This window comes from Tamandua tetradactyla, chromosome 13, assembly GCF_023851605.1.
Source record: "Tamandua tetradactyla isolate mTamTet1 chromosome 13, mTamTet1.pri, whole genome shotgun sequence".
In the NCBI taxonomy this organism is placed as follows: Eukaryota; Metazoa; Chordata; class Mammalia; order Pilosa; family Myrmecophagidae; genus Tamandua; species Tamandua tetradactyla.
Genome location: NC_135339.1, coordinates 64,263,917 through 64,288,273, shown reverse-complemented (window position 1 = coordinate 64,288,273; position 24,357 = coordinate 64,263,917). Strand labels below are relative to the sequence as shown.

Sequence of the window (24,357 nt, the reverse complement as noted above, 5' to 3'; positions counted from 1 at the left end):
AATTAAGGCTCAGATATCAGGCAGAAGCTCTTTCCCCTAAATTCATATAAAACAAAGTAGGCCTTTCCACCTATTGTGGGTCATTCAAGCAAATATAGTGTCAAATACTTTGCTGGAATCCACATTTATTGTCAACCAAGTTCCCTTGATAAATCAGATTCTTAAATATGTGGTTAGTTTGGTATATGCCAACTGAGTGAGCCTGTGCTCGTTGCCATTGACCACAACTGTTCTTTCAACGTGCTCAAAAAGCACCTGCTGAAATTGGTATGTATTCTTTCAGGGTTCACAATGTCTCCAAAAGCACCCCAAGGGGTTGACCTGTTTTAGTTACAAGATACCGAGCTGTAATTTATTTGGAGATTAAAAAAAAAAACACTACAACTTTATTATGGGAAATTTTAAGCATTTAAAAAGTAGAGAATATAGTATAATGATATTTATGTATCCTTAATTATCTTCAACAATTCTCAATTTATGTGGGGCTGGAGAGTTTTAACTCAAAGTAGTTTATTTATTGTCTGTTGCTGTGGCTTCATCAATCTGGGTTTAAGAAATCTCATTATGTTTATTTCACTAATTTGCAATCTGATCATCTGTTTCTGCACCCAGCCCTAGCGCAACACCTGCTGAGAACATATGCACCATAAATCCACTCTATTTATTCACCAACAAACAGTGAGGGCATATTTTGCTTGCAGGAAGCTTACATTCTAGTGGGACGAATCAGGCAAGTATCAAATAGATTTACGTCTGTTGGTGATAATTGCTATAAACAAAAATAAAGCAGGTAAGGGAATAGAGAGTGACAAAGGTTTTCTATATAGCAGTCCGACAAGGCTTCTTTGGTAACATTTGAACAAGGATTTGAAAAAAAATGAGGGAGTGGACAATGGATATCTGGAGGCAGAGCATTCCAGGTGGAGGGAATAGCAAATGCAAAGGTCTGTTGTGAATATGATTTGCATATTTGAAGAACAGCAAGGGTAGTTAGGTGGAACGAAGTAAGAATTTGGATTTTATTCTGAATGAGATGGAAAGCTGTTAGAGGATTTTAAGCAGTGCAGTGAAAATGATATGGCTTGTTTAAAAGGATCGGTTTGGCTGCTGTGCAGACAGGAGAGTGGAGTATGTAGAGGGGGGGGACCAGTAGACTACAGATAGCAGCCTGGACTTGGGTGGTAATCGGTGAGGATAGAGAGAAGTGATCAGACTCTGGATAGATTTGAAAGAGAGAAGCAACAAGATTTGGTGAGGGGCTGGGTGTAGGATGTGAGAAAAGGGGAGGTTTTTGACGTAAGAACCTGGAAGAATGGTGTTGTCCTTTACCGATATGAGCTAGACCAAGGAGGAACAGATTTGTAAAGGGCTGTAAAAATTTTTTCTTTTTTCTTCACTCAGAGGTGTGGACACTATTCTGGAGGCATGGTAAGACACAGCTTTTTCCTTTTTAAAATTTTTATTTATTTAAACTTTCATTGTGGTAACATATACAATATAACATTTCCCATTTTAATCACTTTCTAGTATTCTATTCAGTAGAGTTAATTATAATCATAATTGTGCTGATTTGAAAGGATGTATGATCCCATACAAAAGCCATGTTTTAATCTAAATCCCGTTTCGTAAAGGCAGAATAATCCCTATTCAATACTGTATGTTTGAATCTGTAATTAGATCATCTCCCTGGAGATGTAACACAATCAAGAGTAGTTGTTAAACTGGATTGGGGGAAATGTGTCTCCACCCATTTGGGTGGGTCTTGATTAGTTTTTCTAGAGTCCTATTAAGAGGGAACATTTTGGAGAACGAGAGAGATTCAGAGAGAGAGCAGAGAATGCTGCAGCACCATGAAGCAGAGTCCACGAGCCAGCGACCTTTGGAGATGAAGAAGGAAAACGCCTCCCAGGGAGCTTCATGAAACCAGAAGCCAGGAGAGGAAGCTAGTAGATGACGCTGTGTTTGCCATGTGCCCTTCAACTGAGAGAGAAGCCCTGACTGTGTCTGCCATGCACCTTCTCACTTGAGAGAAACCCTGAACTCCATTGGCCTTCTTGAAGCAAGGTATCTTTCCCTGGATGTCTTAGATTGGACACTTCTATAGATTTGTTTTAACTGGGACACTTTCTTGGCCATATAACTGTAAACTAGCAACTTATTAAATTCCCCTTTTTAAAAGCCATTCTGTTTCTGGTATATTGCATTCCAGCAGCTAGCAAACTAGAACAACAATGTTGTGCTATCTTCACCACCATGTATAAGAATTTTTCTTTTTAAGTTTGTAATATTAAGATGGCTCTGAGGCATGTGAGTGGAGATGTCAAGAGGCAGGTGGATGTAGGAGTCTGGATTTGAGAGGAGGGTCAGGATAGAGATACAAAGTTAGAGCTAGGTATAACAATAGTATAATGGATGGTCTTTAAAGTCTTGCCAGTAGACAAGATCACACAGGGAGTATAGAGAAAAGATTTAAGAGCTGAGCCCTGGCTATCTTAATTTTAGAGGCTGTAGAGACGAGGAGCCCACAAAAGAAATTGAAAGGGCATGCCCAGTGAGATAGAAAAGAACCAAGAAAAAGTTTCAGAAGCCAGTTTCAAGGAGGAGAAGTGATGAGTTGTTTTCTTGAACTAAAACTCTTTCTCTCCAACTGGAGGCCAGGGGCTGAGTGGTTTTCCTGTCTCATGGCCACTTGTCTCCCAAGCAGTGAAACCTGAACAAATATAACCATCCACAGGCTCTAATAACCACATTTAAATTTTTTCCTGCTATTGTGGGTTGTGTGTGCGGCAGGGGGTGGGGGGTGGAACTATGCCAATGGTAGCTCATTCTGTAGTTAATTTTTCCTGATACCATTTTTATGGGCTCAGAGAATTCGTATTTATTCTTGGCATATCTTTCCAGTTTTAATACACTTCTACTAAACTCTGAACTCACTAGGTTAAATAGCCTGTACAGCCAATGGCTGATTCAGAGCCTCAACCTTTTATTTCCTATTGGAAACTACAGAAAATATATTTAGCTTAGGAGGATTTTTGCACCAACACCAATACTTTTGAATTAAAGAAGTGTCACTGGAAAATACCATGAGGTTTGGAGTAAGATAGACCTGGGTTTGAGTCCCAACTTCTTCATTTCCCAATGCCTTGACCTCTCTGAACCTGTTTCTTCATCTGGAAGAGGAGTAAATACCTCTAAAGGTTGTTTCACCAATTCCCTTTGTAATTACATACATGATAGGTACTCTAAAAATGTCAGTTCTCTATGTTATGGTCTTAGGTCATGGAACCATCTCTAGCTTTCCTCTGGATTTTTTGGACTCTGCTTTCCTAGAATTCTGGTAGGAGATAAGATTAAGATCAGCATTTCCCTCTGGTTTACACTATCACTTTCCCCCAAAGTTTTTTTTGGTCACTTCCACATCACTAAATCATTCTTCCTTGATGGTCAGAAATAAGGCCCAAGTATTAGTTCCTCTTATAGCTTCCTCTGCTTTCTAAGAGACAACACTGTCAACAACAGAGGTCATGCATGTGTGTGTCAGCTGCTCTTTTTATAGCAGAATAAGCCTTCTGGCAAATGTTTTTCTTTTTTATGCAGTGGAGAGAGGATCAGTTTGCAATCTCTCCAGCTTCTTTTCCAACTGAAGGACAGACTGTCATATTCCTTTGTTTGTATGCTGGACCGCACATCTCTTTGTAGCAACCGACACTATTTTCCCCAAACACATGGAAGCTTCTAAAGCAGAGCTTGTGAGGATTAAATGGGAGAACTGGGATACCATAGCTGAGGTCAAGAGCCCTAGTGTCCACCTGACTGTAGATACAAGTTTTTCTGCAACACACACAGAACCTCTATCTCTGTTCCTTGCTCCAGTGTTAGGGTTGTGCAAGGCCTATGGTTAGTGTGGAAACTGGGCATGGTCTGGGTGACTTGAAGGGAAGAGAGAGAAACTAAGCTAAAAGCTTCTGATCTCTGTCTTTTTCACATTGGGCTGTTCCCATTTCGGAGATGCCCCGTTCCATACCTGAGGGATGTGCTTACAGAGGTCCAACCTCCCAGCAACATTCATATGGAAGTGCTAAGTAAGGGGAAGCCCAAGGTGATACATGATCATACAGCCAGGGGGGCTCTTTGAAGAGGGTGAGTGCCTCTAACTGTCTATGACAGAAGTTGTACAAGAGGATACCACCCTCCCAAGAGGAAGCCAAGATGATGCAGATTTCACTTGGGAAAGCTTAATACACACACATCTGCATATCACCCATAGCACCTCAGGTCTGCCACACTGCCTGCCCCATGGACACTCCCACCTATCTTACCCTGACTCAAAGGGAAAGAAGGGGATGAATCTTCCAATCATGCCACGATGACTGGGATAGATGGAGATTATGCGGTAGGAAGAAATTGTCCTTCCTCAGTGTGGGGCCCAAATGAATGCCCTGTACCCAAAAACATGATCAAAGCTGTGGGCAAGATGGTCTGCCTTCTTAAGTCCCATTGGACTCTTTTGTGCCCTGGGCCACGAGTCACATTCAAGGGAAGGTTTCTGAATAACCACAACTCCATTCTAACACATCTTCCCTCTGACTCCAGGCCAGGCTTTCTCAGGTCTCTCCCTTACAGCAGTTATAAAGGCTAACTACCCAAGCTCCTGGCACACTGGTGACAAGGGTATACCGCTGTGATGTTGTAGGGGATGGCTGCAATGGCAAAGGAATCCTAATCCTAGTCCTGGCATCTGGCTGGTGGCCAGGAGCCATGTGGGCCAGATCATTTGTAGCACGTCTTACTTCTATTTGTACAAGGCCCAAGCTCTGAGTATTCCAATAACATGGGGCCCTGACCCACAAACTTAAGAAGGAAACTGGAGGGAAAGGCAATGTTGTTGGTACCAAGACATTTATTACATCATAAAAAGTCCATTTTTTCCTGTCTGTTTTTCCATATGTACATGCTCCTGTGGGCAGTCCAGTCCCTCTGTCTGGCCCCACTTGCTCACCCTCCATGGTGCTAATCAACTCTCCAAACTGACCGACTAATTAATAAAAGAGGAAGAACTGGAAGAGATGGTCCAGAGTTGATGGGTGTGGGAATAGATGAGATAAACAAAGTGCAGAGTTTGGGTTTGGCTCTCATGGCTTTACCGATGGGCAGGAGGGACACATTAGCACTGCAGGGTTGGCACAGTGAAGCCTGCCCAGAGCTGCCAGGCTGGAGGCGGAGCTGCAGGTGGTACCTGAGCGGGCTCTCAGGTGGGACTCCCAGGAATGGAGAGCAGAGGAGGAAGAAGATCCTTTTCCCAGGAGGGGATTTGAAAGTATTTTTCTTTTTTAGTTCTCATCCAAGTGGCAGCTGCAGCAGCTCAGGCTGGCCATAAAGAGTTTGTGGCCCCTGCCACAGCTAGAAAAGGGGGCCAGGGAAAGCCTGGTAGGAAGTACTGGTCCTGATCTCTGAGGGACCTGCCTTAGTTGACCTCCGAGGTGGGCATGGGGTCTGTGGGACGAGGTGTGGCTAGGAGGGGCACTGGTGAGGTGGCCTCGATAAGTGCAGGGTTGAGGATGATGGGCAGAGTCATGGGTGGCACACCCACCTGCAGCGGGGAGGCCAAGGGCTGCAGGATCAGTGGGGGCTGAGCCAGGGGTGGAGGCCCATCCGGGGTAGGGCTCAACCTGCTGGGACTAGAAGCCACTGGTGATCCAGGGGAGCTGCTGTTAGTGGCTCGAAGGCCCTCAGGCTTCTCGAAGTCTATAGGGAGAGCAAGGCAGATGCAGTCAGATTCTGTTGTTGGCATAGGATAGTTCTCCCATTCCCCAGCTGGTTTAAACAAACCTCTGTTGTCCCCCTCCCGCTTGCATCCCTGTGAGCTAAATGGCCTGTATCAGGCTAAAAAGTTTGGAATCTCCTCTTGAATCGCATTCTGATGTCCAACTACCTTCCACCTCCTTTGTTGTATCCCCAGTCAGGTTAATTTTGGTCTGCTCTTTACTAGAATCCCTGAAGGGCAACCTCTGCATATTCATTCCAAATCCCAGGCAAGCCTTTTCTTCCAAAGGTGAAACTCTCAAGCAACTAGCTCATCATTGCTTACTTGGTCCTGCTGTTTCTCACAGGCAGGGCAGGTAAGCAAGATTCTTTAGTTTCTCACTTCCTCTGGCTCATAGGCCATGCCCAGTAGCAAGCCCAAGCTATCCTAGGCCTCCTCTTAAGCCTCCTGCTTCCTACCCAACACCCAGCAGGCTAGCCCACTGCCCAACACCCAGCAGGCTAGCACAGAAGACTCACCACAGGCCCCTAGCTCAGAGGGCATCTCTGGAGGAGGTGGATGGCCAGGTGTCCTTGTATCACCCCCAGCAGGAATAAGGTGGGCTGAGGTCAGAGGTTTTGGGGCATGAGGCTCCATGGGTATGGGGTCTGGGGAGGGTAGAGAATCCAGATGGCAGCTCTAGTGTTTTATTTCCAAGAGAGCTCTGGCTGCCCACTGGTTTTCCCACCCATCTAGGGCTCAGAGAACTAGTTCAGTTTCTGACTTATTTAGAGCTTTGGGGTGCTTTTTCTTGATGAAATTGGGCTGAGCCCCTACCCTGGATGACAGTTTGCTTGAAGAGCTCATCTCGTAGGTGGGGCAGAAAACAATCAATGCGCTCCCATGTGATCTCCCAGAGGGCTGAGGGGCCACCTCCTCGTCCATCTGCACTGTGGAAAATCTCTGCTGTGTCCATCACCAGGAGCATGTTCTTCAAAGACTCTGGGATGGCCTCTGACTACAGGGAGCACCACAAAGATAAGAAAAGGGTTATAGGGAAATATGGTAAGGGGGAAGTAGCTATCAATGGGAAACCAGCAAGTCTTCCCAGCAGGTGGGAGAAAAGCAGGCAGCAGAAGTTGGGCTGAGGTGGAACATACCAGTAAGTCACTGGAGCCTGCATGCATGTACTTGTCCATGAAGTCCAGGATGGTCAGCCAGAGGGCCGCAAAGGTAGAGAGTGACAGCAGTGGAGACAGATGCTGCAGGAAGACCTATGGCCCACCAGCCTCTTTCAGCCAAGGGTAGCATAGGAGCCTTCTGTACCCCTCATCAAGGCTGGGAGGCAAGACTGCTCTATCTTGCATGGGCATCTTAGATCAGAGATTCCTCTGAGATTCAGAATCTTCTTGGGTCCCACTAAGTCTCCATAGCTGGGGGTCCTCAGCACCTACCAGAAGCCCTGGCTTTCCTCTTTGGAAGAGGCACATGTGGGGAGAGTTGACCGGAAGAGGTGGGCATAGAGTGGTGAAGAGTACCTTAGAGAGCAGTGTGGAGGCTCTCATCCGGGTCTCCTCCATCCCACCCACATCTGCAGGGCTGATGTTCTCCAAGAGCTTTGTCAGTAGTGGAAACAGCACCTGGTGGATAAATACCCAATATCCCCCATCAGAGTCAGCTGGGAAGTCTTGCCTGTCCCAAGGAAACCAGGGGCTGGGGTAGATGGGTACAAAGCAGGAGGGAAGGTATGATCCAGGCTGAGGATTAGAGATTCTTCAGACTGCCTGGTTCTCCTTGTTTTAAGGATTTGTACTAATCTTAAGACAGTGAGAAGTCCTACCTTGTTAAAACAGGACTCCCATTCTAGGGCATCTAGCTTTTGCAGATCATGTACCAGTAGTGCTCGCTGTAGATAGGTCAGGGCCTGCATCCTCACCTGGCGCCGGGCATCACAGCACAGGCAGGCAATACCTGGGAGCAAAAACAGTGTTAGAATCCCTTCAGGCAACCCGATCCTGGTACTTCCCAAGCTCCAGCTCCACACCCTGCCCCTACCCTGCCTGATCCCCCAAGGTACCCTGCAGTAAAGGGCACCAGCAGTGGGCCCAGAGAGTGCGTGAATCTGCATCAATCTTCCGGCCACCTGTCTCCAGGTGGCGCTGCTCCTCCGCCCATGAGCTGTAGATAGAGGCTGCTCGAGTGTGCAGGGTATGCATCAGGTCTAGCAACTGGGATCACAGGAAGGGGACAGAACATGAGTGGGGTTAGGTCTGGTGTACCTCCTTCTCCCCTCCCCCCTTCCTGTCCCTGACTGATCCTTAAGGGGCCCCTCTCACTACTCACCTTTCCCTTGATTTTAAAGGCTGGTTGCCCCAGTCCTGGGCAGTGTTTCCCAAAGTGTCAGTCAGGCATTACTTTGTGACAGAGGAAATTTCAGGGAGTATATGAACTAAGCATTTAGTAACACTGAATTACACAGTGAGAAAGGTACTTTTCTTTTCAGTTCTATTTCAAATCTTCATTTTGTTAATCTCATTTTAAAAACAGAAATTCAAACCTCAGTCTCAGATGGCTTTGCTGGGCAATAGTGTTGGCCAGATTTAATAATTTTTTATTTTCATCATTTTTCTAAGGTTATTCTATTTAAGGCAATTAGTTCTCTACTTATTTAGTAATATAAAGCCTTCTCTTAAAAGAAATGTTATATCCCTTGTATAGATACAAAATAACTCTGGAAGGATACAGAAGAAACTGATGGTAGTGGTTGCCTGTGGGAAGGCAAACATAGTGGCTGGGGAAAGGAATGGAAGGGAGACACTCTTATCTGTTTTGCCCTTTTGTACATTTTGAACTTTATATTACTATGTGCATATATTACCTATTCAAAAAATAAATAAACTTTAAGAATAAATTTAAAAAAAATAAATAAATTTAAGCAAACAGTGAAAGACACGTGATCTTAGAAAAGGAGAGAACTGTGAAGGTGTGGGTGGGGGCTTGGTCTGAAATACCTGGGCCCTTCCTCTCAGCCCTGACTTTCCCTGGCCCCACCCAGCTCCCAATACCAGGTGCAGAGAGAGGAGAGGAAGTAAAGTGTGTTATACTTACGTCCTGACTGACCTGTAAAGACACAGTATGGTAGCTGGCAGGCACGCCTTCATCCTCATCATCATCACTATGCCCGCCCCGAGTGGCATGTTGGCTAGAGGTTCGAGGCCGCCGAAGCACTGAGCCCTCCTTGGATTTCTTCTTGAAGCGGTTCCCCTTGCTGTCATATTTGTGATTCTTGCTCCGTTTCTCCTGGGACTTGTACCCTGAGCAGAGACAGATCCAAATCACATTTCCATATCCATGTGCATAGACGTCCTATCTTTTCCTCCCCTCTCTACCTCTCCCCCTGGATATTCAACTCATATGGCAATTCCCCATCTGCCCTTTCACCAAGTGACCCACCGCCATTCAGACTGGCCTCCACAAAAATGCGGAGAGTCTTGACGCAGAGCTCAAAGTTGTCAGGTGTGATATGGGCAGCATCACGCACGATGAAAGACAGCGATTCCACACACTTAAGCAGAGACTTAGTGTCATGTGGCCCCAGGTCGAGCCCTACTGTCAGGCTGTATTGATTGACCAGGGGTGAAGGGCTTGGTCGGCTGGGCCCCGGCCCTGGCTTGGAGTTGTCGATGTCGTCCTTCCCCACCTATAAAGTACACAGAGGAAGCTGGGGACCCAGGCTTGACCTCTAACTATCCTACTGATGTGCTTTCATACAACCAGGAATCTTTTCCTCGGGCCAAAGAGAAAAGATTCACCCTTTGTCAATACCCTCACTCACCACTAACCAACCGCTGTTGACCACATCAGCATCTGTGGCTGACCGGTGTATCTTGCCAGGTCTGCCATGGTCAGTGTAGACCTCTGAGTCAGAAGTGTAACCTCGATCCAGACTCACGTCATTTGGATGGTAGGATGGGAGTTCACTATCTGACTGGGCTCCTGAGCCAGATAGGGAAAACGGCAGAGTCAGGGTAGGGATGAAGACATTGGGAAAAAGGATAATTCAGGCTCTCAGAAGAAGGGTGCCGAAGCCCGTTCTCCACTCTCTCTGGCCTAGCTTAGTTTCAGCCTTGTCACCAGAGGGCTGAAGGATAGCCTGGACAGCTTCTCTCTTGACCAAATAGGGTAGCAGGCTAATTTGGGCTCCTGATGGCATCTAGTAACAGCTGTTTGTGTATGTGTATGTGCATGGCGTGGTGTGTGTGTGTGTGTGTGTGTGTGTGTGTGTGTCTGTGTCTGGCTTCATAGCTTTCATTGCCTACTTGCTTTCAGGTTATTGGACCAGTGAATATTGGGGAGAGGCCAACGGGTACCAGAAACTCTGGAAGCAAATGGCAGAAGCCTGGGGTATTTACTCTGCCAAATGCAATAATCTGTGTTTTGCTTTCCTGTCCTAGCCCCTGAGGCCCAAACTGTTTATCTGACAATGAAGATCTTCCTGGGAAAGGCCTTACCAGCATCAGGTGCATCAGCCCTGGCCGTGGCTTGCAGAGCAGCTGGAGGTTTCACACCAGAGCCAATGCACTCCAGTAGTGTGAAGAGGGTAGCCCAGTCATCGCCTGAGTGGATGTTGGCCGCGTTGGTCTTAAGAAGTTCATGGAGCCCAAAGGCAACCTGGTGGCTGACTCGAGACAGCACACTGGGCTTCATCAGTAGCAAAATGCGCAGGGAGAGGAGTACCTGGGGTGGGGAGTGGGTACACAGTTTTCTGTCTAATCTCCTCTACCAGTCTCTTTAGGCCAAAGAGGAAAGTCTGGCTAGGGCCCAATGTTGAGCACTGCTAGTGGTCTTTTCTTTTATTCAGTTTTTTTAATTGACATTTTATTGAGATAATATGTAGTTGTAGGAAATAATACAGAGAGAGCCTTTATACACTTTACCTGATTGACCCCAATGGTTACATGATGCAAAACTATGGTATATCACTAGCAGGGTGCTGACATTAATACATTGATCTTTTTTAGATTTCCCTAGTTTTACTTTACTCCTATGTGCATGTGTGTGTATATTAAGTTCTATACAATTTTATCACTTGTGTAGGTTCATGTATTCACCACTATAGTCAAGATAGTTAACAGTTCCAACACCACAGGATCCCTCATGTTGCCCTTTTATAACCATACCCACCTTCCTCCTGTCCCATCCCTGTCTTCAACTTCTAAGAATATTCACATATAGGTTTTTATATGACTAAGTTTTCATTCTCTGGAATAAATGCCCAAGAGTGCAATTGCTGGGTGGTTTGGCAATTGCATGTTTAGTTTTATAAGAAACTGCCAACAGAGTGGCTGTACCAATTTATATTCCCAGCAGTCATGTATGAGTGATCCAGTTTCTCCAAATCCTCACCAGCATCTGGTATTGTCATTAGTTTATATTTTAGCCATTCTGATAGGTATGTAATGATAACTCATTGTGGTTTTAATTTGTATTTCCTTGGTGGCTAATGATGTTGAATATCTTTTTGTGTGCTTATTTACCATCCATATATCATCTTCAGAGAAATGTGTGCTCATGTCTTTTGCCCATTTTCTATTTAGATTTTTTTCTTGATTTTTGAGAATTACTTAAATATTTTAAATACCATTCCTTTGCCAGATACGTGATTTGCAAAAATTTTCTCCCAGTCTGTAGCTTGTCTTTTTATCCTCTTCATATGGGCTTTCACAAGAGTCCACATCTTTAATATTGATGAAGCCCATTTTATCCATTTTTCCTTTGATGGATGATGATTTTAGTGTTGAGAATAAGGACTCTTTGCCTATCCCTAGATCCTAAAGATTTTCTCCTGTTTCTTTCTAGAAGTTTTAGTTTTATGTTTCATACTTAAGTCTGTGATCAATTCTGAGTTAATTTTTATAGAAGGTATGAGGTTCAAGTGAAGTTTCATTTTTTTCCCCTTTATGGATCTCAATTACTTCAGTACTATTTGTCAAAAAGTCTTTCCCTCTCCACTGAATTGTTTTTGTCAAAAATCAGTGGTACATATTGTTGTGGATCTATTTCTGAGTTCTTCATTCTATTTCATTGAACTACATGTCTGTATTCTGAAAATACTGCATAGTCTTCATTACTGTGGCTATAAAGTAAGCCTTAATATATCAAAAGAGTGATTCCTCCCACCTTTTTCTTTGTCAAGATGGCATTGACTATTTTAAGGCCTGTCCCTTTCCATATAAATTTTTAGAATAAGCTTTTCTATATGTTCAAAAATCCTTTCTGAGATTTTGGTAGGAGTTGCATTAAAATGATAGATCAATTTGGGGAAAATTGAAATCCATGAACAGTTTATGAACATAGTATGTCTCTTCATTTATTTAGGTAAATGAAGCAACTGCATATGGTATTGTGTTTTTAATTTCAGTTTCCATATATTAATTGCTAGTGTTCAGAAATATGATTGGTGTGTGTTGCTTTTATATCCTGTAATGTTGTGGAACTCACTTATTAATTCTATGCTGGTGGTCTTTTATAGCTGAACTGAGAGATCTCAGGAGGTTCCTAAGCGAGAGAGCCGGAAACTAGGTATAGGGTGAAGACTGCTATAAGGCACCATCAGTTCAGTTTTGAGAGCAGATTAATTTGTAGGAGCCTGCATAGGTGCTGAGCACCAGCTTCATGACTGAAACCACCTCAGATTCACCCCCAAAGCCACCTGTTAGACCCCACCAGTGCTGTGGTTGATCACTGGGCTCATGCCATGGGGTACTGAACGTGCTCTCTGTCTCAGGCCATATCTACAACTGACACTGGCTTAGCCCCTTGCATACCCACCTGCCTTCCCTGGCATACTCTGCTTACCTGGCCACTGATCTCTTCTCTCCGGAGCAGCCGAATGGCCAGACGGAGCAGCCCCACAACTGCCCTCTCCACAAGGAAGCAGAAATCCTGTGCCTGGACACACAGGTGGTATAGATGGTCTCTGACAGTCTGCCACACACAGCCCACACGGTCCCTGCAAGGAACCCAAGAGATAAGGACAGTTTCAGTTGGAGAGGCCACTGAGCAATAAGCTTCCCTTCCTGATACAGGCTAGACCTTTCGAGGCTCATTGATATACTCTGAGTAGAAGGGTATAATGAGGAAGCTTCTTCCCCTTGTCTATAGCCTCACATGCATCTTACCCAGATAGCTCCAGACTTCCATCCCATTATAGGGCATGCCTAAAGATGCCTTCATCTGCCTTTTCCTACCTGTTCTCTAGTACAATTCTCAGGAGCATCTCTAGGCAGAAAGCAGCATCCTCCTCATCATATGTCTCTTCATCTGGTGTCACTGAGACCAAAGCCTGGAAGAGAAGTAGCAGGAAGGCAGACATAGAGAAGCCAGCCCCACACAGCCCACACCGACCCTGCCCTGACAGGACTCCAGACATACACTGCTTTGTCCCCAGACCCCAGACCCAGCCATCCATTTTTCCTCTTCATACTCTACCTTCATGAGTTCCTGCAGTGACTCCAGCTGGAGGAATTTGCTTTCTGTGATCATCTTTTCTGGGTCACATTGCTAGAGAAGGCACAAGACAGTAACAAGGGCTGGAGGGAAGAGAATATCCCCAAAAGCCAGGGAGAGAGGACAGGAGTAATGATTCTATTTTTCAGCTTTCAGGGCAAGTGTCTCCCCAGAAGGGAGAGACCACCGGGGGTGGGCAGGCAGTTACCTTGATACAATCCAAGGCCACTCTCTTGGCCTCTTGATTCTCAGTGGACAAACCTCGCACACTGGACTGCTCAGGACCACTCAGTGTCAGCCAGCTCACAAAGCTCAGCACTGTTGACTCTCCTCTGTAGAAACAGGTACAGCCCCAGTGAACCCCAGAACCCTGATTCTTCTTACCTAAGGCTTTCAGCCTCTGTCTACACTCACCGGTTTGATGGTGTCTCCTCCCGCTGTAGAGAAATCTTGCCATTTGGATCCACAAAATCTTCTATCTGAAAAAGCAGTTTAAGTATAATTTATTTCCACATGCCCTTTGCATTTTCTGGCCCATATGGAAAATTCTCTGGCTCTTTTCCTAGAGCCCTCTGCCCCATACTACTGGGCCTCTTCTAATCAGTAGCTGAACAATAGCTCCCAGCCTTCCTTATAGCTATCCCAGGGATCAATGGTCTTACATTTGAAGAATTCCTGGTAAGCTTCAGCAGGCATCAGGCCCAGAGCTATTGTTAACCAGTTCTGAATATATACAGCTTGTAATCTTGAGGCTTTTGCCTTGTTATTGTTGACTACTCACTCTCCTTACAAGAATTACCTCCACCATAGCCTTGGGCAGCAGTTGGGCTCGGAAGAGCTGCAGCATGGCCTCCATGATGTTCTTCCAGCCCTCGCGCAAGATGTCGCCATGACGATGGGCCAAATGGAATACCGTCTTGGCTGCAATGTGAGCTTTAGGGTTGCTTCCAAACACACTGGGCAGGTTCTCGATAGACTGGAAAAGAGAATGAGAAGAGGCTTAGGATCTGGCTGTTGTCGGGAAAGGAAAATCTCTTAAGCCTCTGCTTTGGTTCCCTAAGGATTCTTCTGCTAGCTCTGCTTCAATCCCCCGAAATACTTGAAGGAAGGGCTAAACTGGTTAAGATGTTCCCCACACCTGTATCTCTTCTCCCATCTCCATTACATGGAATCATACTGTTCTCATTTTAGGATATGCAAAACGGAAAGGGTCTAGGGTCTGTTTGAGGTCAAGGGGACTGAGGGAAGTTGTGGAGAGAAACCAGCTCCACATATAAGGTTAGCTCCATGGCTAGAAAAGAGGTCCTCCTTTAGAACTCAAAGTACACAAGCCCTGCCCCTGCTCACCTCACTGCTGAGAGCTGTGAATTTGCACAGAGAGATGATGAGATTGTCAAACACATCGCTGAGGCCATAGTGGGCGGAGATCATGGCGCACTTCCTGTAACATCACCCCCATCCCCAAAAAAGAGTCACTGAAAGGCTAGGCAGCTCTTCCAATTCTCTAAGAAGCTGGCTTGGGACTCTTCCCCACCAGTCCTAGGAAGAAATCTTTTACTTTCAAGTCTGTTTTAAGACTAAACTTTCCCAAGCTACAGCCTTCTTCCAAAAACTCAGGAGGAACCCCATTCTATGGAAAATAAGGATGAGAGTCAGAGAGAAATGCAGGCAACTATGGTTGCTCAAAGAGTTGGGAGGATGTCAAGACCAAGAGCAAAGGGGTTACCTGAAGCCTGAGATGGCCTTTTGTATGATTGTCTCTTCAAGGCTTTTGTCAAAGACATAAGAAAGAGCAGCAATAGTGGGGCCCCAGGTCATGGTGAAGAGGTCAAGATCATAGCTGCCAGCAGGCAAACGCAGGAATACACCTTCCGGAGTGGCTCCTCGATGAAGCAGCACATTCCATACATAGTTCTCTCGAACCAGGCCTGTCTGCTCCTCAGGCATCACAATTTCCTCATTCCTGTTACCAGGCAAGGAAAGGAGTGGGGCCTTTCTGAAGAAGGAAGATCTTAACACTTTCTGAGTGTGAGAGAATGAACAAGTCTCTCTACCTTTTCTGATTTACAGTCAAGAATTAAAGAGCCCATCTGATCTATGACCCAAATCTTACCCTCCAGTGGCCCAATGTTGAGTTTTCCATCAGTCCCAGTATGCATATTGTGAGCTAGACAGGAAAACCCAGCTGCTTTGGGTTTGGGAAGAAGGACCATGGCACCCCATTTAAGAGGGACAGTTTGGATCTTAGTTTCAAGTATTAGAGTCCCAATATGGTTCAGGCGTCTATAAGGAAGAAACAAGTTGGGAGAGAGGGAGCTGCCCAACCAAGTCCCAAGGGTAAATCCAGGGCATACAAGTCACCACAGAGTCTGGTATGACTCTAAAATCTGGAAAAGGAGGCAATGTGCTTCTCCTTAATAGAGAAGACACACTGTTCTCCATTCATACTCACTTGATTGCATGGTACATGTCCTCCAGGATGTCTTGCTCAAAGTCCTTGCCTCCGTTCACACCTTTTAGGTTTTTGCGAAACTCCTAGAGACAGGCCAGTGAGCTTCCCCACTGTGTTAATGCTGCAGCCCCACCTAAGGAACTCCTAGTCTGTGGCAAATTGGACTTGGGAAACTAAGTGAAAGAATCCATCCCACTTTCCACCTTAGTTCCTTTTAATTTCTTCAGAGAGAACCCTATCTTCTGTGCCCATTGAAAATCCCCTGTCCTTCCTGCTACTGCCAAACCTGTGCTGGATCTTCTTTACCCTGGCTGGGATCCAAGCTTACCTCCAGGGTCATGGGTGCATTCTGTTTGCGAACATTGTGGTTGTGCTGGTCGGTATTAAGCATGATAACAGCATAGGCCAGGGCAAAGCAGGCATCGCTATTGGCAAATGGGGAGCCATTACAACTCTGAAAAAGCAAAGACCCCACCTGTGTCAATGCCCTTCTTTGGCCAATTAAGCCTTTACTACCAACCCAGGGTCACTGATAATATAGAGGGGAGGTACTCCTAGAAAAGTGGCCAACCTCTTGTCAACCCCTTAACAGAAGCTAGTCTCTCCATGGAAAGCTCACTGAGGTTGCCCTCAGCCTTCTTAGGAGACAGCAGTTGGGTCCTTTAGTTGGAGCCAGAGAAACACTCAAACTGACCTGGGATCCTGGGCTTAGCCCCTGCCTCTCAAACTCACCCTCCAATGCTCTGTGAATGCCTCCAGCAGCCTCTGGATGACTGGTGCTTCCCCAGGCAAGCGGAAGGCTTCCAGGTAGAGACGGAGAGCTTCATCCAGTCGCAGACCCTGAAAGCTGAAGGTGCTGTAGGAGAAGAAAGGATGAAGAAACTGAAGATATGTAAGGCTGCAAATGCTGACTTTCTATTAGCCAATTTTGTTTTCTTAATAATGCTCTAACTGAAAAAGAGGAGCCTGAGGACTCTGGCAAAAGCGAGATATCTCCTGGTTATCCATAACACAAATCAAAACTTTGACAATACCTAACTTTAGTACTTTCACATCAGTAGGTGCTCATCCCCTATAACCCAGCCTTGACCCTTTGCAATACTCTGTATACAAAATGAAGTGGCTCCCAAAACTAGTTGTCTGAAGCCTCCTTCAGGTGCAACACATATAGATGAGAAGAGGAAGAGCATGTCGCTCTGGGCCACTAGCAGGAATTTACTGAAACTGCTTTGAGGGAGAGCTGTCCTGTCCCCCCACACTAATTACCGACTATATTCCACACAGCTTACAACTTCCTTACCTCACAAAGCTCTCCAAAAGGTCAATGTTCTTGCGGTCACTCACAAACTCCCCAATCATTTTCTTGTCTAGCCGAGGGTTCTCTCGGAGCCACTGGGCTACTTCTGTATTGTCCATTGGGATGGTGAGGAGGCCCTTCTCCTGCAGAAACTGGACACCCTTCTTTGGTTTCTGGTTGAATTGTTCTGTGCCAGTGATCAGTAACTGAAGGAGAGAGACTATAGGTGTCAGAAGCTGTTCTATTCCTAAATCAGACAAGGCCAGGCCAGGCTGGATTCCATCATAGCCCAAAGCTGTTCATCTAATGGGTTCCTAAGATGTGGTAGTCTGTGACTCCAGAACTAAGGTTAGATCATACTGGCCCTAGCTTAACCCCATTTTCACATCTAATTAGAACTGGCTGAGGAACTCCTTTTCATTTCTTTTCTGACTGTTTAAGATACATGGGACAGCTCCCTCTCCTCCAACTGGAGGATCAGGTTAAAAAGAAGTAAGAGACCAGAGAAGATTTTCTTCTTTTCTCCAATTTTATATCTATCCCTGGCATTTGTTTACAGCAGCATCTTGTGTACAGTCCAGCTTAGATTCCTCTCCTTTCTTTGGCTGCCTAACTCTTAAGGCCACAGGGTTTGAAGGACAAGGTGAACTATGATAATAAACTCTGTCTCTCCAATCACAACCCTGCAATCAAAAGCACACATAAGACAAAGTCATTTAGGAGCTATGCTAGGCTGGTGATAAGAATAAAAATGGGTTACAGAGATTTTCTTTTGTGTTAAGAAAACCAAAAGCATAAACAATTATTTGACCTTTACTAAAATAAAGCACCAGAAAAAATGTCAATTTCCTTTTATTCTCAATCACCAACCCAGAGCTGGAGATGACCAATAATCTTCTGTGACTCATAAGACACCAGCTCCCAAGGCTCTGGCCACCCCCAGTAACACCTGGCTGTCAGCTAGATTAGCATTTGCCCCAGAGCATTCAATAGGATTTGCCCAACCACATGGCTCAGGAGTAAGGAAAGGATTTCAAAGGGGTTGCAAAGATCCTGGTAAGCACATAGACTAATCTTAGGAAGCTCTACAATGAACTGGTAGATGTTTCCTCATCCTCAGGGACAGGAACTCTACACAGGACATCCAGAGATGGTTAACGGCTGAGTTACAGGGTCTGTTAACTATATGTACCTTCTTTTTGTTTTTAATTTCAATCAGTTCCCGTGGATCTGGCAGGAGACAGGAAAATCGAGGTGGTTTCCGGATAAACTTTTTGTCAGCTAGGAATGGCAAGAAGAGGGTGAAAAATCCATTTAACACCTTGCTTATCAGGAAAATGGCCTTTGAAAGGTCACTGAGATACTGCTGCAGTGAAAAAGGATGTCTCAGAATTTTTCTCTCTTTATCAGTCTTCCACTTCCCGGAAGCACTCTCTTCAGAGGCTCCAGATATCTTCTTTCCTCTCTCTGGGTCTAAAGGCATGGTTAGCAGCCAAGGCTCACTCAGCTGTTGCCCTAAGTTATCTGTGCTCCCCTCCCTCCACTCTCCACCAGGCCCTTCAGTTGAGGGTGCTAAGATCATGAACACCCATACCCACCCCTAGAGTCACCAGCTTCCTCCAGATCACTGCATCCTGGTTTCCCATGTTCTGCCGGCAGCTGCCCTCCACCTGGAAAATGCAGGCCCGGGATGTCTGGGACCATGCCTACAGCTTTCCCATTGCTGGCTGCTCTCTCAGCTGGCAAGGAAGAAGAATTGTGAAGACTTAAGAGGTAGGAAGCCGAGCAGAGCTGCAGCCGAGTTTGAGTGCCAAGCCAAGGAAACCTGAATGTTCCCACACAGGGAGCCAGCTCTGATCAGGACAAACCCAAACCAAAAGAAGTGGTAATTTCCCAGGTGAGCTAAGGATTAGATTCTATAACTAAATGAAGAGATTACCCAGTTACCTTCCATGATGTTCTGCAACCTCAATCTCAAGAGGAAGACAGAAAAGATTTATTAGAGGGGGAGGTAGATACTGGGGATGTAGGTGAGGTGGGGGAGGGTGGGACTTAGAGCTTTTAGGTATAAAAGTCCAATATATATCCTTTAATCTCTGTTCTTTTCTCTCTCCCTAAAAAGATAATAATTCTGTAAAAACCCAAAGTAGGGAAAAGGAGAAAGGGAGAAGTCCATGAATTCTGCTATCCTGCCTGACATATGATTCAAACTATCAAACCCCAAAAACAAAGAATAGGGAGCACTCCAGGGGAAATGATATAAGAGCTCAATAAGTAGAGAAAAGGTAATGATAGAGCCCGAGGAACCTCAAAGAAAGAATTGCTTCTCACTGTTGTTGGCCTCTTGGATGCCATCTACTGCCTCATAGCTAGGTCTAGTTGCTTCTTTCTTTTCCTGCTGGGTGAGGTTGTTGAGGACTTTGGCCTGGCAGTGGGCCTCAGTGCTGTCAATCACTGTCAATAGGGCATCAAGAGATAGCAGGTGTGTTGTATAGAGCTGACCAGAGACAGGGAAGGCATTCTGGAAAGTAAATGGATCCAACAGACTTGAGGTTAGGAGAATATTTTACACTTTAAATGATGCTTTTTCAAAAATTCTGAAACCTCCTATAACTTCTATGTTGCCCTAAGAAAATGCCATTATCTTCCTGTTTTTCAGCTCCCAAGTGTTCCCCTCCCTGTTCGTAGTATCCCCACTACCACTAAGGAGATTTCCTTAATAGAGCCTTCTTTCAAGAGGCCATTAATAGTGCTCAGTACCTTAGACAGCAGCTTGGTGAGGTCTTCAAAAAGGTTGGAACAATAGTAGTCACAATCATAGTTGATGTAGAGCTCAGTAACAAAGCTAGGGATGCGCCAGAGCTGCACAATGGCCTCCAGTGCCATCTCCTTCATCTCATAAGGCATCTTCGGGTTCTCCACAGTGATGATCTCCATGAGCTTTTTGATATACATCTGGCAATAACCCAGTAATTGCCATTGGTACCATTTGGTGGGGGAAAGGATTCAAGATAGGAAGAGACAGATTTGGACAAGAAGAATATTAAATAGAGGAAGCAGATGCTCAGTTAGCAAGCATGCAGTAAGGGACACCTAAAAGTATTTCATCCCCTAAATATATACCCTCTTGTATATGGCCTCCAGGGATAAGTTCTAGCTCTCTAACCCATGCCTGATCCAAAACAAGTTGCCTGTTGACCTCTTGTGCTATGTGGGCCTGACTTGGTCCTATTTATAAGTCCTTTTTGCAAACTATTGACAAAGCCAGCTTGACTTGCCTGCCTGTATTGCAGAGGAACTGCTAAGCAAAAGAGCTGTTCCCACTCATGGTGAGACTATCCGCTACTCCTCCTATTTGGGTTCTTCCATTCTATAACCAGCCAATTTTCTCAGGGTTCTTTTTAACTTCTCCACTAAAGAAGCCAGCCAGTGAACCGAATTATGGGGGCTAAAAGCACTCTCTTACAGGAAGCCACTGCAGCACGACAGAGCTGGGCCCATTGATGATGTCATACACTTGCTTATTTTTATTTCTCTGTCTTCCAAGGTCAGGATACTCACCTCCAATTGGAACTTGAGATGCTCCCGCATACTCTCAAAGAGTAGAAAGCATACCCGAAGGGAAGCAGCATACAGGTTCAGCCGCTCAACGCTGAGTAGCTGGAGATCAGAGTAGGGTGGGTCATGAGGTATCTGAACCTGATTATGGCTCAACCAGGAGAGAGCAGGAGCGTAAACTAGGTGAAGTTGCTCCAAGGGAACTTTATATCTAACCATTCTTCTATTTCCCTTTGGGTGCCAGAGTCCTAGGGAACTACTGGAACTCTCTTACTATGATTACTGGCCCATCAGGGGGAGGTATTATCCTGGGTGCTATACTCTACTCAGAAACCACCCAGACCTCCTTGTGTAACCCTGACCTTGAGAGACCCTGAAAAACTGGCAGGGGCTTTGAGCCCCAGTTTTACCTGGAATAAGTGGCGACACATTTCATCCTTGATGAGACCTAAGAGGATCTGGCACTGGGTCACAGGGGCTGACTCAAGAGCCACTGTTAGCAAATGCAGTCCCATGTGGATCATAACCTCTGAGTTGTGGCGGTCATGTGGGTTGGTGAGAGATATGAGGAATCGGAAGAGCTCGCGGATGCAGGGAAGACCATATGGGACCAAAGCTGTACCTGGGAAAGGACAGAAGGAAGTAGGACTGCTAAGAAACAACTGGCCTTATGGTGTGGGCTAGCTTTCTCTAACTTAACACAAGACAATTTCAGATAAGTGATTCTCTTCACGGAAGAAAGGATCTGGGAAGGTATGGGGCCTAGCCTCACTTATTGGAGGTAGTCAAAATTAATCCTACCTTTCTGTTAAAAGTACCAAACTTTCTATCTTTCCTCTCACTTCCTATTGTCCATCAAACTCCCTTCCTGTAAAAGTTAGGGAAGGGCTCCATCCATGCCAATAGTCCCTTGCTTGATTCCATTTTCTGACTACAAAATGGCCTAGAATGTGGAGCAGCAGGCAGCTGTTACCTTGGGCCCAAGGATTAGGCTCAGGCAGAATGGTAGAGTGGGGGAGGTGAAGAAATGAATGGACAGAGCCTGCCAGAGGGTACCCACCTTCTTTCTGGGAGGACTGAGTAAAGCGCACACCTCGGGGATTGACGTAATCCATGTCATGGACAGAGGCAGAATCAGAATGGTCAGCTGGAGACGTGCATTCCTCTAACACTTCAGGGATGGATTCCACAGATGCTGACTGGGCCTTTTCTACCTGGGCCCCCTCCTGCTATGACCAGTAACAGGGGAATGTAGTAAGAGGGACAACTTAGAACGTACATTCCTGAAGTACCTGCATTCCGCGCTGTCTCAATTGAACTGCAGGTGTAGGGTCAGCTTAGTGAGCTATGAGTTGATGCAAGATGGCTCAGGGCAGGAATATGATGAAGGACTCAGAAAACATCTTCTGAGGCATCAGTGAATTACAATAACTGGAACCCTAGAGTCAGTAGAGGCACTTGCAGACTTGGGATTCAGATCATTACCTTCCAGAAAAAGTCATGACCAGCTTTCTCACCTTTGCCAAGTACCACCCATACGGATAACTTGATAACCCCCATTAGTTATCTCTCACAGTAAGTCAGCTGTGGTTTTCCAGGGAGCAAAGCTAATTCTAGGAAACAGGGGAGGAAGAAGAACCTACCCTACCCATCCTTCTTTTCAGCCAGGACCCGGATAATGCCCCAAAGGATCAAGTCAGTTCCCATAATGGAAGACTGGAGAGGGACCTTTAGATATCAAAGCCATACCTGGAGGTCAGACTGCTCAGAAACCCCTAGCTCACTGCTCTCAAGCTCTGGCGCTGTGATGTATGCTGGAGAAGTAGCTTGCTCCAGATCAGTGAGGTCCTCCTTGGAGGTGGTCTGGGAGGAGAACTCCAGGCCACTATCTGTAGAGGGGCTGACTACTGCTGAGGCAGCTTCTGAACTTGCGGAGGAGATGGGAGTGGGCGCATCAATGAAGGGCATGCCACCTGCCAAGTCAAATAAGTGAGGCTTGAAGGAAAAGAAAGGGCAGACTGTGGGAAAAACATATCCTCCATGGTATCTGGGCCTCTAATTCTAGACTGCACACTATTCTGCATATATTGGTCTCTAAAGTAGTCAGAATTCCTCTGAAAGGAGAATAATCTTAAGTTGCAATGGTTACAGTCTGATTTGACCTGGAGTTTTTCTTTTTGCTATCAGCAGAAAGAACAAAGCCCCTCAGTGGGATTTCAAAATCCCTAAGAGAGGGAGGAGCTTTTTTTCTATTTGTTCTAATCAGAGGAAAACAGCCCAGGCACTCACCAGTAGGATTAGAGGATAAGGTGGTTCCATTCGGGGTGGGCAACTCTGAACCTGGTGTGGCTTTGGTCACATGACGTGGGGGCCGGGGAGATCTCTTCTGCTTCTTCCACTTGGATGAATCACTCATGCCTCCTGCTCTCATTTTCAGCTGGAAATATCATACCTCATTAGCATTGGTATCTAAACCAAGATTCTATCCCTAGAAATCTCTCTTCTCTTAGTTCTACTGTTCCTTAGAAAGCTGTCTATATCCCACATCTGTCCAAACTAAGTTCTAGATCATCAGATTACATTTCTACTCTTCTAATCTGGTTTCTACTTTTGGCACTTTACAGGTCAGCTTGGCAGCCTCCATGTAGAAGGTGACACTGTGCTTCTAGGCTGGTCATTGACAGGGCCAGCTTTCACACTTATCACTTTGCTTCCCTGGATCCCAGGTATTGCATTAAGCAGGCAATCCTGAGTCCTGTAGATGGTACATGTCCCTCTTGCAGAAAGAGTAAGGGCAGGGGCTCCTTTGCCCAGAGCTTCAGGTCTACAGGCCCATGGACTCTTGGGCTTTTCTTTTTAACCACCATGCACAGAAGCTTCCTACTCCTGCTAGTTCTATCCAATTATAAGAGCCTACTCCTTTTTATCAAGGCTCTTAGCTTTCCCTATTACCTTGTGGACTGGGCCTAGGTTACAAACACACCCCTTACTCTCTGGAATTTCTGTATCAAATTGGTCAAAGGCTAATTTCTTGGAGTTAAGGAAGGAATGGCATCACATTCCAGTTTACTTGTACAGTAAAGGATGCAGGGTCATGTCATGCTGCTGCTCTACTCTCTGCCATTCCCAATTTTGGTATATTAATAGGATGCCTTGATCTTTCTAGATTCAACTTTACATTTTCAGATAGTAAAGCCATTGATTGCTTGGATCTTCACTCTATTCCATTTCCCTCTCTTGCTTTAGTTCTGTTCTTTCTATAGCTTCTTTTTAATCACAAAGGACAATCTCTATCATTTCCTGACTACTATAAATACAAGTTTTTTTTATGCCTTTCCTCCATCCTAAGTTCATAGCTTCTTTATTTGGGCCCATTTCATTTCCCTAGCTCTGATGCTTTTTCAGTTGTGGTTTGAACCCAGTATCTCCACAGAGTTATACTAAACTATTCCTAGACCATTCCTGGATGGGCAACAGCAACTCTTCCAGGACCATTAGAAGCACTTTTCCTCCCTGCCTTTTCTAAAGGTTAAATATATCTATATTATCCTTGGCCTGTTCATATCCTTCTGATATTTGGAGAAAGAACCCCTTCCTTACATTCTCCCAAGCCATCCAGAATCTGGGTAATCTTGATTTCTTGCTTAGAAACCACATTATGCTTCCTTCCCTACCAACAGCTCCTTCCATAAAGGAAAGAGGCCCAAAAGCTGAGCCCTTTCCTCAGCTCTTAGTAACATAGCAACACTTTGCATTGGATTTACACTTATCCTTCCATCTCCAAAATACCTGCAATCA

General features: G+C 45.4%; 1 protein-coding gene across 14 annotated transcripts in view; it reads right to left on the bottom strand.

Moving 5' to 3' along the window:
- Positions 1 to 4,882: 4,882 nt before the first annotated feature.
- The window catches only part of GBF1 (golgi brefeldin A resistant guanine nucleotide exchange factor 1), a 166,636-nt gene continuing 147,161 nt past the window's right edge, over positions 4,883 to 24,357 (bottom strand). For 6 of the 14 annotated variants that reach the window (XM_077125839.1, XM_077125837.1, XM_077125842.1 and 3 more), the window contains 32 exons: positions 22,849 to 22,996; positions 22,309 to 22,532; positions 21,620 to 21,788; positions 20,970 to 21,181; positions 20,563 to 20,661; positions 19,762 to 19,956; positions 19,333 to 19,522; positions 18,600 to 18,740; positions 18,194 to 18,282; positions 17,005 to 17,207; positions 16,437 to 16,560; positions 16,033 to 16,158; positions 15,705 to 15,787; positions 14,979 to 15,215; positions 14,600 to 14,693; positions 14,052 to 14,228; positions 13,667 to 13,731; positions 13,461 to 13,584; positions 13,235 to 13,306; positions 12,994 to 13,088; positions 12,602 to 12,755; positions 10,255 to 10,480; positions 9,579 to 9,739; positions 9,197 to 9,443; positions 8,852 to 9,057; positions 7,821 to 7,971; positions 7,584 to 7,714; positions 7,282 to 7,383; positions 6,904 to 7,017; positions 6,581 to 6,761; positions 6,283 to 6,411; positions 4,883 to 5,745 (listed from right to left, as the gene is read on the bottom strand). In XM_077125839.1, the coding sequence (XP_076981954.1) occupies positions 5,465 to 5,745; positions 6,283 to 6,411; positions 6,581 to 6,761; positions 6,904 to 7,017; positions 7,282 to 7,383; positions 7,584 to 7,714; positions 7,821 to 7,971; positions 8,852 to 9,057; positions 9,197 to 9,443; positions 9,579 to 9,739; positions 10,255 to 10,480; positions 12,602 to 12,755; positions 12,994 to 13,088; positions 13,235 to 13,306; positions 13,461 to 13,584; positions 13,667 to 13,731; positions 14,052 to 14,228; positions 14,600 to 14,693; positions 14,979 to 15,215; positions 15,705 to 15,787; positions 16,033 to 16,158; positions 16,437 to 16,560; positions 17,005 to 17,207; positions 18,194 to 18,282; positions 18,600 to 18,740; positions 19,333 to 19,522; positions 19,762 to 19,956; positions 20,563 to 20,661; positions 20,970 to 21,181; positions 21,620 to 21,788; positions 22,309 to 22,532; positions 22,849 to 22,996 (4,950 nt within the window). In that variant the 3' untranslated portion in view covers positions 4,883 to 5,464. The remainder of the gene's footprint in view (positions 5,746 to 6,282; positions 6,412 to 6,580; positions 6,762 to 6,903; positions 7,018 to 7,281; positions 7,384 to 7,583; positions 7,715 to 7,820; positions 7,972 to 8,851; positions 9,058 to 9,196; positions 9,444 to 9,578; positions 9,740 to 10,254; positions 10,481 to 12,601; positions 12,756 to 12,993; positions 13,089 to 13,234; positions 13,307 to 13,460; positions 13,585 to 13,666; positions 13,732 to 14,051; positions 14,229 to 14,599; positions 14,694 to 14,978; positions 15,216 to 15,704; positions 15,788 to 16,032; positions 16,159 to 16,436; positions 16,561 to 17,004; positions 17,208 to 18,193; positions 18,283 to 18,599; positions 18,741 to 19,332; positions 19,523 to 19,761; positions 19,957 to 20,562; positions 20,662 to 20,969; positions 21,182 to 21,619; positions 21,789 to 22,308; positions 22,533 to 22,848; positions 22,997 to 24,357) is intronic. The other 8 variants (XM_077125838.1, XM_077125843.1, XM_077125846.1 and 5 more) reach the window with 4 other exon arrangements.